Below are 13392 nucleotides of genomic sequence, written 5' to 3'. Positions count from 1 at the left end.
TGGCACACATGAATAATCACTTGGGAGGTTAAGAGAGGAGTATTTTAATATGGGGTTAGCCTGGGCTACATAGTAAGTTTTGTCTCACAGAAAAGAACTCTCCCTAGAATATATTAAACTCCATAGCCATCTCGTGCCTCTAGAATGGCACACATGAATAATCATTGGGAGGTTGATAGAGGAGTATTTTAATATGGGGTTAGCCTGGGCTACATAGTAAGTTTTGTCTCACAGAAAAGAACTCTCCCTAGAATATATTAAACCCCATAGCTATCTCGTGCTTCTAGAATGCCCAATAGCTAGACTCCTCCCTCCACCCTTTCCTTCCCCTTGAGTCCTGTCCCTCTGTCTTGCTCACCTCAGGTTCACCTCAGTGAACAACCAGTACCTCAGCACTGCCATGCCTGCTCTCCTTACTCCTGATCCGGCCTGCTCCGGCCTGCTTCTGCCTCAGTGTCCCTGTAGATTCAGCAACCACACATCACGTGATCAAGGCAAAAGACAGGCTCAAAGCACCTGCAGGCTTCTTGTTAGGCAAGTGCGCACAGGCTCCACGGCCTCGTGTCCGTGGGGTCTCTCACCCCTCTGCTGCCCATAAACACCCCACAGGTTTGAGGGCTTGCTCACGGGGCTGTCGTCCAGACACAGGGTGCAGAAGACATGGAACGCAGGAGCCTTTTCCTGCCTCTTGAGATGATATTCAAGTTCAGTCACAGAGGTAAAAACAGAAACAAAAGCTGTAAACTGCTGACAATAAGCATGAGGAAACTGTCAGGAAGGAGAAGCCACTCGGGGGGTGACCCAACAAACTTCTGCCAAAGTGGAAGAATTGTCCCAAAAAGCATCTGCAGCAGAGAAGGTCTTCCCAGGAGAAACACCAGAGCAAAGGACCTGGCGCGGGACAGGGCGCTGCCAGGCTAAGGGAAGAGCTGGGTAGGAGACTGCTACACAGGGAGGGGTCTGCAGGCTGACAGGGACTCTGGGTTTTGTACAAGGGTGACATGGAGCTGAACATGGGGTTTGCAAGGTGTGGTGGAACTAGTCTGGTGACTTAAGAGAATGTCTCTGGCCGCCGTGGAGAAGGGGCCAGAAGTTGGAGGTCGGAGGTCGGAGGCAGCAGGGCTCAGGAAAGGACTCCAGCCTCAGAAGCTGAGGATCCTAGCCTGGACCCGTGCTGTAGACAGGGCTGCCAGGCTGTGGAGACAGTTTGAGGCCTGCCAAAGAACTTCAAGGTGTGGTCCTTCTGACCACAGCGCTGGATGAGGAGCAGACTGGGGACAGATGGGAGGCCATACTGAAACACCTGCTTAGCATCCAATGGGTCAGTTTGCAGGGAAATGAGTGCATGAGACCAGAGAGTCCGTAAAACCAGCAAAACCTGTGCGGAAGCAGCGACAGCTGTAGGGAGAAGCTGCCGTGTGGGGTGACGGCCCCTTCTGTTCCCCGGAGTCCTCGCGTGTGAACCCAAGCAGTCTGGTTTTGGCAAGGCTGGACTTTTTGTTCCACCTCACTTGTCGCTGACCTTCCCGGTTCCCCGGGGAATGATGCTTATTGTCATTGGCTGGGCCCTCCATCACCAGTCTCTGCTAATAGATAGACGTGCGTCTCTCTGGGCAGGAAGCCTGACAGTCCTTCCCTTGTCCTGGGAGTCTCTGGACCAAGACCAGTTACATCTGGTTTCAGACAAACGTTTTTCAGTTCATCAAGGACAAGTGTTCACACACACACACACACACACACACACACACACACACACACACACACACTAGAAGAGTCAGGACCCTCATTTCTCCTTGGTGTTCTTCCCATGAGCTGACTGCGGCCACGCTGGTGACTGTCCCGATGGCTAGGTGCAGTCACCAAGGCAGCGTGGAGAGCTCCTGCCTGAGTAGCTGGCCTGCATGCTTTGAGTGGAAACCAGGCCCTTCAGACTCTCAGGCCACACCAGTCTTGGCTGTAGGCCAGCGTGAATCCTGGGAGATGTGTTTATAGTCCCCCTCACAGCTACCTAACAGTGCCAGGAACGTATGCCCACAGTGTGACAGGAAACTTCATCAGTGTCCCCAGGGAGGTAGAGCCACTCCCGCTGGCCCCACTGAAGTTCATAGCTGTCTGTGCACAGACTGCACTCGGCTGACAGCCCCCCACCCCTGCACCCCATTCCTGTCACAAGGCTCTCTTACACATATTAAAATAGAAAAAAGCCTTTGGAATTTTAGTTTGGGTTGGTTTTGGGTTTTATTTTAGTTACACTGTGTATGTGCATGTCACAGCTTGAAGGCAGAGTACAAGGGACGCCTCGCAAATGTCAATCCACTCCCTCCACCACGTGGGTCCTGGAGATTGAACTCAGGTCCTCGGGGTTGGCAGCAGATGTCTTTGCCCACTGAGCCATCCTTCCAGCCCATAGAAAACCTTGGGAATAAAGTGCTTGCCCAGCGCGTGTGCAGCATGGCCTCTGGAGCCTGAACCCTTCAGTCAGATCGATCCTGTCAGCTGCTGGCTCATCACCTACCCAGTCTTGGCAGGAGCAGGGCTGGGGCCACAGTGTACAGACAGGCCCTCTGGACCTGCGTCCTGGGCAGAGGGGAGAGACATATGGGAAAGCAGGTACCTCAATGGGGTGGTCTCAGAGACACTGTGGGAAGAAGTGACCCCTGGGTGCAGAGGCAAAGAGGGAGACAGGGGCATCTTTCGTCAGATGCCACACTAAGGGCTGGTCTGTGAGAGGACAGAGGAGGTGTGAGTGTCTGAGGCAGAGGGAGCAGTATCTAGAAATGTCTTGGGGCATTTAAGATGCTAGGGGTCTGAACCCCATGAGCCAAGCACACGTCACAGTAGTGGGGTGGTCTCGAATTCAGAGGATCCTTCTTGCTATTTATGGAGGTTTGAGCAGTGTTCTCTCTCTCTCTCTCTCTCTCTCTCTCTCTCTCTCTCTCTCCCCCTCCCTCTCTCTCTCTCTCTCTCTATCTCTCTCTATCTCCCCCCCCTCTCTGTCTCTGCCTGTCTCTCATGTGTGTGTGCGTGTGTGTGTGTGTGTGTGTGTGTGTGTGTGTGTGTCCCTCCCTTCACCCTCTCCCTTTTTCCTTCTAAAGGTCTTGTATGCATTTGAGACAATCATTCTACCAATGAGTTAAACCTCCAGTCCCTAAACTTCTCCCTCTTTTTGGATTTTCTTGCCCAGTGGGCTGACATGGACTCAGGAGAGCCACCACAGGGCTCTGAGGACTTGGGGACAACTCCTGGACAATGGTTTCCTGGTCGCTTCTTAGGACAGAATGCCCTTTTCTGCTTTTAAGGTCTCTGGACTCAAAGTGTGAACCACGGGTAGAGTGTGACTTCAGCAGGACACGATGGCTGACAATAGGGACCTGGAGGACTGAGGCATCAGAGTTGGTGCCAGGCTCTTTCAGGGTTACAAGAGAGGAGGCAAAGACAGAGGAAACCGTGTGGATGTGGGAAGGAGTTGGGTCCACGGTATAGAAGGGGCCTGCCCACAGAAATAAGTATTTAATGAAATGTCAGCCGCACGCAGCGGGATTCAGCAGGTCCGCTCCGGAACACTTCTTCTCCTTAGTGGTTAATTCATCAGCTTTGTTGGGCGTTCGATGTGGGTGGAGGTGGTGCAGGGTGAGCCTGTGCCAAAATTCCTGTTGTCCCTGAGACAGCCCTGTTGACAGCTCTACCCAGATGGCCAGGGACCAGGGAGGGAAGAACAGTCTGTACCCTGCAGGCTGAGCAAGTTCTCCAGGCAGGCCTGCAGGCTGAGCTAACCCTCCAGGAGGGCCTGCAGGCTGAGATAGCCCTCCAGCCAGCCCTGCAGCAGACCCCAGGATGTATCTGTCACCATCTCACCTCCTGTGGGTAGCTGGCCTATTGCACAGTGGAAAGCCCTAGTGTTCAGCCATCACCGCCAAAGGAAACAGAGGGATGATGCCGCCCTCTGCATGGTGTTCTGCAAGGAGTTGTCAGGTCCAACGTATAGATGTGGTCACTCTGCAGGCTTGCCTTTATCCATTCTGTTGCATGCCTCCTGCACCACAGGGTAAAAGGGGAGCGCGTGCACATACACACACACACACACACACACACACACACACACACACAGCCCAGTTGTCCTGAGATTCCCATTTGTACCCTCCATTGCCCTCATGCCCACAGCAACGCCTCCCAGGCTCCCAGCCAACTCATCTTTAGCCCTGATCGCTGCAAGACGCAGCTTTTTTTCCGACCACAAATACATTGTTATGAGGCAATTTGAGTTTTGTTTCAGAGCTAGGAGAGATAACAGAAGGGCCTGGGCCTCCTGTCAGGCAGCGAATGGCTCCCCAGCACCCCTTAACACAGACAAGTGGAGCGAGACAGCCAGGAGGGGAGGCGCTTGCCAGGCAAGCTGCCCGCTCTGCATGTTAAGCGGTGGACAGGGCCGAGGGAAGGGCGTGGGGGCTGATCCCTCAGGGAAGGTGAGCACACAGGTGGTGTCGCACGTCTGGCATCAGTCAAAGCAGGCGCTAACAGGTAAGAAGCTGACAGGCTGAGGAGCAAATGTGTGTTGGGATGGCATTTGTAACTCTGGGAACTCGTGTCGTGGTTTTAAGCAACATACGTGAACAGTCAGTCAGCCTCTGCATCTAGACTCGTTTTCTTATCATGATATTCCAGACTAGAGAGCCAACTCTCCACATAGAATGATGTCAAACTAAATGGTGTAAGGAACCTGGGACGGGCTCAACTACTGTGGATTCTGTGTCTGGAAAAGCCGTGTCTCGTGGTGATCAGGGATTGGAGTGGGTTTCTGATATCCACAAGGCCCTGGAGTCACACGCTTGAGGAGCCCAGGTTAACAGCTCTGGTTAACAGGCGCCCAGAGAGGGACATGATTGTCTCCACCACAGCTCAACAGACCTAAAGAGCCAGACACAGCATCTCAGACCTGTAATCCCAGCACTCAGGAGGCTGAGGCAGGAGGATCAAGTGTTCTAAGTCAACCTGTGCTTCATAGCAAGACTCTATTTCAGGAAGTAAAGGGAGGAATAAAAGATTTGCCAAAGGCACTCGGCTTTCACTGCTGCGGGATCTCTGCATGAGTTCCTTTAATGTGAGGATTTGGGAGGTGATGGATCTGAAGTTATGTGGGGTTTTTTTTTAACATTATGTTTTGTGTGTGCACACTTGTGTGTAGAGGTCAGATGACAGCTTTCAGGAGTCTCTTCTCTCCCACCACATGAATCCCAGAGACTGAACTCAGTTGTCAGACTTAGTGACAAGTGCTTTTACCCACTTCGATTTTTTTTTAAGATTTATTTATTTATTTATTATAAGCTATAAGTACACTGTAGCTGGCTTCAGACACACCAGAAGAGGGCATCAGATCCCATTACAGATGGTTGTGAGCCACCACGTGGTTGCTGGGATTTGAACTCAGGACCTCTGGAAGAGCAGTCAATGCTCTTAACCGCTGAGCCATGTCTCCAGCCCCTTCTGAGATATCTTGCCTGTCCTGTTTGGAGTTCTTAGAGTTTTACCAGGCAATGCCACTTCCTTTGGGAAGAGGTCTACAGTTTGCACAACACCTCCACAGACCCTATAATCTGTAAGCTGTCACTGGGTTCCCTATGTCATTATTTTTTTGTCCCGCCCACTTTTCTTCACTGGCGTCATGTAGGAATGCCTTCAGCTAAGGTCCCCCAGCTACCAAATGACATCTCAGGAACACTGACACCCCTGAACATGTCATATGTCTCCTGCGTCTCCCTAGAGCACTTTCTCTGTCCCCGAGCTCTCTCTAGTGACTATCTGCTTCATAAAACACGTCACTGCTCTGTCACCGCGTGCCTGAGGTGGTGACACTACCCACCCTGCCATCCACTCGGGAACCGAATGGCTTGTGTAGCAATGTGTCAACGGCAGACCGTGCAGGAAGGGACACCCTTGACCCTTGATCCTGATGTCCCGTCCACACAGATTGCCCATTACACAATCAGTTTATGCCTTGTGGTGACAGGTGACAGGCCTTTGTAAATAAACCGTGGTAGTTGCTGTTTATGCACTTTCTCCAGAGCCAGGAATTGTAGGCTACAGTCAGGGCAGGGTGTGCACATCTCTTCCCCCACGTAAGTGTAGGGCCTGGACCCGGCTCACGGGACCAGCTTGCTGCATACACTTTCAGGGGATATCGGGCCAGCCCTGCTTTCTGGGCACAGGTATCAGCTTGCACGTTGTCTCTGGCCTTTCCTGACCTGCCATTGTCTTGATCTGCTACCACCTGTTCTCCCCAGCACCAGCCCCCAGACCCCTCCATCAGGGACCATCTCAGAGACTACAAGTTTTCCAGATCCACTACGGTCCGGGCTGAGCTTCTCCTCTTGGCTCTGGCTCCAGCTTGCTCTCTCTCTCTCTCTCTCTCTTGGCTACAACTCCCAGCCCCCGGCCCACGCTAATCTGTTTCTCCCGCCTCTACTGGTGCCGGAATAACCATTTTAAAAACTGCCCTCGGGAAATCTAATCAAATGAGAGCAAAATCTAATTTGGCACTAAAAGCCTCTGACTGAGGCCCCGATTTCTGGAGCTTTGTGGAGCCTGGGTGATGTCTTTCTGGGTTTCATAGGGGTCCTGAACTGGGTGCAAGAGCAGGTGAGAGAACTCTGATATCCCCTGTACAGAGAATGAATGAGCAGGGAAGAGCACCGCTCCCTCCATTTAGGGCATGGCCTATCCCCAGCAGTCCACTTGGCTAGCCAGGCTGTGTGTTCCCGTGGTTACACAACCTTCTAAAACAACGCCACCTGCTGGGGGGCTCAAGTTCAAACATCTGAGCCTGTGGGACACATTTTAGACTCAAATCCTAACACCACCTCTGGGAGCTCAGTGTGTAGGTGACCAGCCATCACTGCGAGTGTATGACAAAGGCTGTTGGGTGGAGTGGAATCCATAAATGCTCTGGGGCTGTTACCACACATCAGCAATTCCATATGCTGTCACTGTGGTTTTTATTGACAACTGGCTCTGTTTTCTTATTCGTGCTTCAGTGGCTTCAAAGGGAAACTTTCCCATCCATGTACATATATACTTTTTACATTTTACTTTTATTTTTAATTGTAATGTATTTTTTAATTTTATTTACATATATATGTAAGTCTGAGGATATGCTGTGTGTAATTGCCCACCGTGGCCATAAGAGGGCGCCAGATCTCCTGGAGCGGTAGTTACATGCAATTGTGAGCCACCCAGCTTGAGTGCTGGGGACCAAACACCTTGGGTGTTGGTCCATCTAGCATCTGTCCACACCCCCTCTAGTATTCCAGGGGTAGGGGTGGTGGTGTCCTATTTACTTACTTCCTTGTTGAAGTTCTGGGCCAGAACAGAATGATAAGGGCCCAGCACTGTCCTCTGGATCCACAGGAGCCCAGCTCCCTCCTCTCTTCCCCCTGTAAGCAATTCCTTCTCTATCTCCCTTATCTTGAGTGTTGTACCAGCGCCCACTGGTTACTCCACAGTCACAGGGCACAGATAGCTCCGATCAGTGTGCTCTCGAGTTCTCTCACCACACACGGTCAAGGTCCTGTGCCGGCCTTGATTGTGGTGGAGTGACTTGGGACCTCTGTGTCCCTGTCTGGAAATAGAGGACTGGGGTCTGACCTCTGAGCAGAATATTCTGTCTCTTCGTCCCCCAGGGAGGAGCTCTGGGTCTCCCCTCCTGATAAAGCGTGAATTGCTGTGGTTTTGTTAACGCTGACATCGTTCTTGACCAACACAGACACAGAAATCCGCTGTGGCAGAGACGGCCGCGCCACCAAGGCAGGAGCTCAATGTTTCTGCAAGCATCACTGTGGTGCCGAGAGCTCCCAGGCCCCTCCAACCGCATCCCCTCCCTGCACCCACACCCACCAGCCCTGGAGGTTTCTTCTGCCCAGCTTTTGAATTTCTTTAAGTTAGACCATCTGAAAATATCACTGGGATGGACATCTTGGGATTTATTTAGAGTTTAAGGACCATTGCCCAGAGTTGACGGTAGGAACCAAACTTGGATTCTCTGTAAGAGCAGTGTGTGTGCTCTAACCTCTGAGCCGTCTCCAGCTCTGTAAAGCCTTACAGAGCGTATCTCTATCTGGTCTGCCTCATTCTGCTAGCATGCACCCACGCTCTTCACTGTAGCGCAAGCCCATGTCAGTTTTTTTATTATGTAAATATATCCCGTTTCATCCACACCTCTTCCCACTAAGAAACTTGTTTCTATTGGCTTTCTGAGCGTACCACTGTCAGTTCGCCCTGTGCAACTTAAGCTGAGGACCGAACCCAGGGCCTTGTGCTTGCTAGGCAAGTGCTCTACACTGAGCTAAATCCCCAACCCCTCTGTGCGACTTTTGATGAACCACTGCATGCTCTTCTTTGGAGCAAACACTCACGTTTCAAACCGCTGAATCAGAGCCCATGTTCAAGTTTGACCGAGAACACCCAAGAGATCCCCAAGTGTTGGGCCAGCTGACACACCCCAGCTATTTTCAAGAACCTCAGTTGCTCCCCATCCACCAACTTTGGGAGTGCTGGCAATTCATCTGGGACTGGGGAGTACAAACACCCACAAGCCTGGACAAGGGGTCTCTTAGTCACTGTGCTATTGCTGTGAATGGACACCACGACCAAGGTAACTCTTATAAAAGAAAGCATCTAACTGGGGCTGGCTTACAGTTTCAGAGGTTCAGTCCATGGTCATCATGGCGGGGAGCATGGCAGCAGGCGGGGAGACATGGTGCAGCAGGAGGAGTTGAGAGTCCTACATCTTGATCCTTGAGCAGCAGGCATAGGGGATGAAACTGGGCCTGGCTTGGGCTTTTGAAACCTCAAAGCCCAATTCCAGCAGCATGCCTCCTCTGTCTGACCAGGGAACACGCTCTAATCTTTCCAAACAGTTTACCAACTGGAGACTAAACATGCAAATATAGTAGCTCATGGTGGCTGTTCTCGTTCAAACAGCCGCTTTAAAAAGCCAACAGCTCTCTTCTCACTGACCTACAGCAGCAGACACAGCCTACCAGCTTCCACCATGCTTGTGGGCCACAAACCAGAATCCGTGGCGTTAGCATCCATAGAAATCACTGACTTGTTTGTTGGTGTCTTAGTTAGGGTTTGACTGCTCTGAACAGGCACCATGACCAAGGCAAGTCTTATAAAGGACAGCATTTAATTGGGGCTGGCTCACAGGTTCAGAAGTTCAGTCCATTATCATCAAGGCAGGAACATGGCAGCATCCAGGCAGGCATGGTGCAGGAGGAGCTGAGAGTTCTACATCTTCATCTGAAGGCAGCTAGGAGAATCCTGGCTTCCAGGAAGCTAGAGTGAGGGTCTTAAAGCCCACACCCACAGTGACACACCTACTCCAACAAGGACATACCTCTAAATAGTGCCACTCCCTTGACCAAGCATATGCAAACCATGATAGTTTGCTTGTTTTAAGATATAGGCTATAGCCCTGGCTGTTTTTCCAGATAGCCTGGCTATCCTCGAACTAGCTCTGTAGACCAAGCTGGCCTTGGACTCAGACATTCACCTGCCTCTGCTTCCCAACTGCTGGGATTAGGGGCTTGCGTCACCACCACCCAGCTTGATATCTTAATTTTTTATTTATATGAGTACACTGTAACCGTCTCCTGACACGCAAGAAGAGGGAGGGCATCAGATCCCATTACAGATAGTTGTGTGGTTGCTGGGATTTGAACTCAGGACCTCTGGAAGAGCAGTCAGTGCTCTTAACCACGGAGCCATTTCTCCAGCCTTATATCTTAATTTTTAAAGGACATACTATCCACTGTAAATTATTTCAGTATTTCTATAGCCATATTTCAAATCCCTTGTTTCTTCCCTGTAATCCTACTATAGATTTTTTTAACTCGTGCGCACAAACATCTGTGAGGAGGGGCCCTGGGCTCCCTGAAGTGTGTTGGTCTTTGGCTGTGAACACTCAAGTTAGTCAGCATCATGGAGTGATGCCAAGGCCAAGCCTGGCTGCTCCCTCGCTCACCTTTGACCTCTGATTCCTTCCAGCTTTCTTCGGAAAATACCTCAATGAATACAACGGCTCATATGTGCCGCCTGGCTGGAAGGAGTGGGTTGGACTCCTTAAGAACTCGCGTTTTTATAACTACACACTCTGCCGGAATGGGATGAAGGAGAAGCATGGCTCTGACTACTCCACGGTAAGCTGTGTACCCCATCCCACACCCACCGCTGCCCAAGCGGGGGGACCCTGCTCTTAGCTCACCCCTGGCCTCGCAGAGGACGCTCACATCCTCCAGTGCTGTGTCTCAGGTTTTCCACCTAGAATTAACTCAGACGCCACCTCCCAAAAGAGGCCCCCTCACTGTTCCAGCTGCATGATGTCCCCAAGCCCAGTTTCTGGGGACTCCAATATTCAACAGTAACACAGAACAACTGAATTTCTCTGTGCCTTCATTTCTAAGGGGGGATTGTTACCATGGCCATTCTCAGAGGACCATAAGCCCTCAATTATGTTACCATTATTCCTTTCTGTCTGGTATGAAATGGGGGCTGATGGCAGCCCCTCCTGTCAAGCTCCTGACTCTCCTGGTCTCTTTTCCTCCACCAAACCTTGAGTCTTGTTTCTTTTCTGTTGCTGTGATACCCTGACAAAAGCAATGACCGCAAGCTGCTGCTGTTCGGTTCCTCTCTGTTCAGGCCAGGATGCCAGCCAAGAGAATGGTGCCACCCACAGTGGGCAAGTTTTCCCACCTCATTTAAATGAGGATAATCCCCTCCACAGAGGTGGCCAAGTCTGTCTCCCAGGTGATTCCTGGATCTTGTTAAGGTGACAATGAACACTGACAGTCATGGCAGCCGTGAGCTGTGCTTGCTTCTCTGCTGTCTATCCTGCCATCGCCTCCTTAAGGGCAGTGACCAAACCATGGCCACACCTCTGTACCTCATGCCTAGCATAGTGTGTGGCACCTAGAGAGCACTCAGTGTAAATCTCCTGGTCCTCACCACCCTCCCTTCTCTCCCACCCCAGGATTACCTCACAGATCTCATCACCAATGACAGTGTGAGCTTCTTCCGAACATCCAAGAAGATGTACCCACACAGACCTGTGCTCATGGTCATCAGCCACGCAGCTCCCCACGGCCCTGAGGACTCAGCACCCCAGTACTCACGCCTCTTCCCCAATGCATCCCAGCACATGTAAGCCTCAGCCTCAAGGTGGCAGAGCCACCTTAGGGACAACAGGACATTAGTAATGTAGTTGAGCCTCCCCTGTAATCCTCCTGGTTAAAGGACCCAAAAGCTACCATGCCAGCCCTTGATAGGTCAGCACAGGAAGGTCAAGAGTAGTGCAAGGCCAGCCTCAGCTACATAGACAATTGAGGCTAGCCTGGGCTACATGAGACCCTGTCTCAAAAACCAAATAGACATCAAGGGCAGGGCAAGGGGAAGCTACCTGGAGAGATGGCTTAGTCGGTAAGGCGCACAAAGATTCTAGGAATCCGGCTGTTTATCAGTTGTGGGTCTGAGACACAGATCAGCCAGCCTGGCCCTAGCCCATAGCAGGTGCCTCCTGCTTGGGATCCGTGTCCTCACACTCAGAGGTTCTGCATGTCTGCTGTGAGCCTGTGTTATTCTATCTGAGTACACTGTCGCTGTCTTCAGACACACCAGAAGAGGGCATCAGATCCCACTACAGATGGTTGTGAGCCACCATGTGGTTGCTGGGATTTGAACTCAGGACTTCTGGAAGAGCAGCCAGTGCTCTTAACCACTGAGCCATCTCTGCAGCCTGTGTTTATATCATGTGTTTAAACCTGTTTGGTTGAAGCCTGAACTCTTCTGGTTGCTGTGACAAAATGTCTGAGGAAGAGGAACTTAGGAAAGATTGACTTTTGTTCCCAGTTTGAGGGTCCAATCCATGATGGCTGGGAGGGTGGGGTGACCAGAGCAGGAGGCAGCTGATCACATTGCATCTACAGTCAGGACACAGAGAGGAATGCTGGCATTTGTGTCAGTCCAGGCCCCTGGTCTATGGGATGGTATTTCCCACATTCAGGCGGGTTCCTACCTCCTCAATTAAATCTCTCTGGAAACACCTCACAGTTCCTAGGTGACTAAGTCCAGTCTAAGTGCCATCAAACATCACAGGGTCCACAGCTCCGCCAGCTTCTGGCCGCAACAAGTCTCAGATCTTCATGGTGACCCTGGTGTAACGATTCCCTGTTGTCACATAGCAAATGACTCCTAAGTTTAGCACCATTGAACAGCAAGCATGCATCAGCCTCATAACCCTGTGCTAGGAGCTTGGGGGTGCGTGCGGGGGTGAGCTGAGGTCCTGACACAGATCTTAGCACTTGCTGTGTGGGCCTCTCCAGGCTGCACTGCAGAAAGGGAAGGAGGCAAAAATGGAAGCCACCATCCCTTCTCCCTCCACAGGGCACACACCTCACTGTGCCATCAGAGAAGCCCTCATAGGAGTGTGAAGACCAAGCAGCGGGCCATTAGGGCCACTGTTGATGCTGTCTCAGTGTCCCCATCTTACAGATGAGGAAACACAGAGGTCACCCAGCTTCGGCGACACCACAGGACCTGGATCCAAATCCAGCCACCACTAGGCTTCCCACCTCACTGCCCAGCCCCCAAGTCCCGCACCCAATCAGCTAGTGCATCTTTCTGAAAAGCGTTCTGGCTTTTCTCGGCCTCAGACTCCCTCAGGCTCAGCAGTGACACTCAGCAGCCCTCGCCGCTGCAACATTGTAGAGCAGCAAGGACAGGGTAATTTGGACTCCGCCTTAACATCCAGGGTGTTTAATTTTCATTACGGTCAGAATGCGCCACCCTCCCCCACCAGCTCAGTCCTAATTATTTTCTGACAGTGTGCCGCACTCAGAGGGATTATGGGTATGTTAGCCTTCTGATCCCTGGACTTCAGGGAGGGGCTGACAGGAGACGATGAACCGCATTTGGGGGGGCAGCAGGCTACCCTCACCTTGAGTGCCCCATACAGCCTCTGTACCAATGGTGCCTGTCTGCCCAGCTCCCCTCACTCGCTGGCCTCTCTACCCTCTTTCCAAGAGAGGGGGGCCAGCAGTACTCCATCCTGGGCCAAGTTCCTACCAGAGGGGTGTGATCTTGGACACTGCCTGCTCCCGCACTGTCCCTTTGAAGTGGCATTACAGACTGACAATGAATAGCAAGAGACTTCCTAACCCAGAGACTCCTCAGGCCTCGGGGGGGGGGGGGGGGGGGGGCTCTGGGAGGCTCTTGCCCTGGAAGACAGCAGCTCCTAACAGTTCTGCAGGAGGGCAACTATGACAAGGCGAGGTGAAGAGGAGGCAGAGTTCTGCATGGATGGTGTCATGCAGGGCCTTCAGCTGGGATCCCCCACTCTCACCG

The 13392-nt window shown here is 51.9% G+C and overlaps 1 protein-coding gene across 4 annotated transcripts in view; it reads left to right on the top strand.

Moving 5' to 3' along the window:
* Window positions 1-13392, top strand: part of Sulf2 (sulfatase 2) — an 82511-nt gene that overhangs the window by 52371 nt on the left and 16748 nt on the right. For all 4 annotated transcript variants that reach the window (NM_001034927.1, XM_087652400.1, XM_087652399.1 and 1 more), the window contains exons 4-5: window positions 10042-10193; window positions 11024-11193. In NM_001034927.1, the coding sequence (NP_001030099.1) occupies window positions 10042-10193; window positions 11024-11193 (322 nt within the window). The remainder of the gene's footprint in view (window positions 1-10041; window positions 10194-11023; window positions 11194-13392) is intronic.

This window comes from Rattus norvegicus, chromosome 3 (assembly GCF_021556685.1).
Source record: "Rattus norvegicus strain SHRSP/BbbUtx chromosome 3, alternate assembly SHRSP_T2T, whole genome shotgun sequence".
Lineage (NCBI taxonomy): Eukaryota > Metazoa > Chordata > Mammalia > Rodentia > Muridae > Rattus > Rattus norvegicus.
This window is presented reverse-complemented; position numbering and strand designations above follow the sequence as displayed.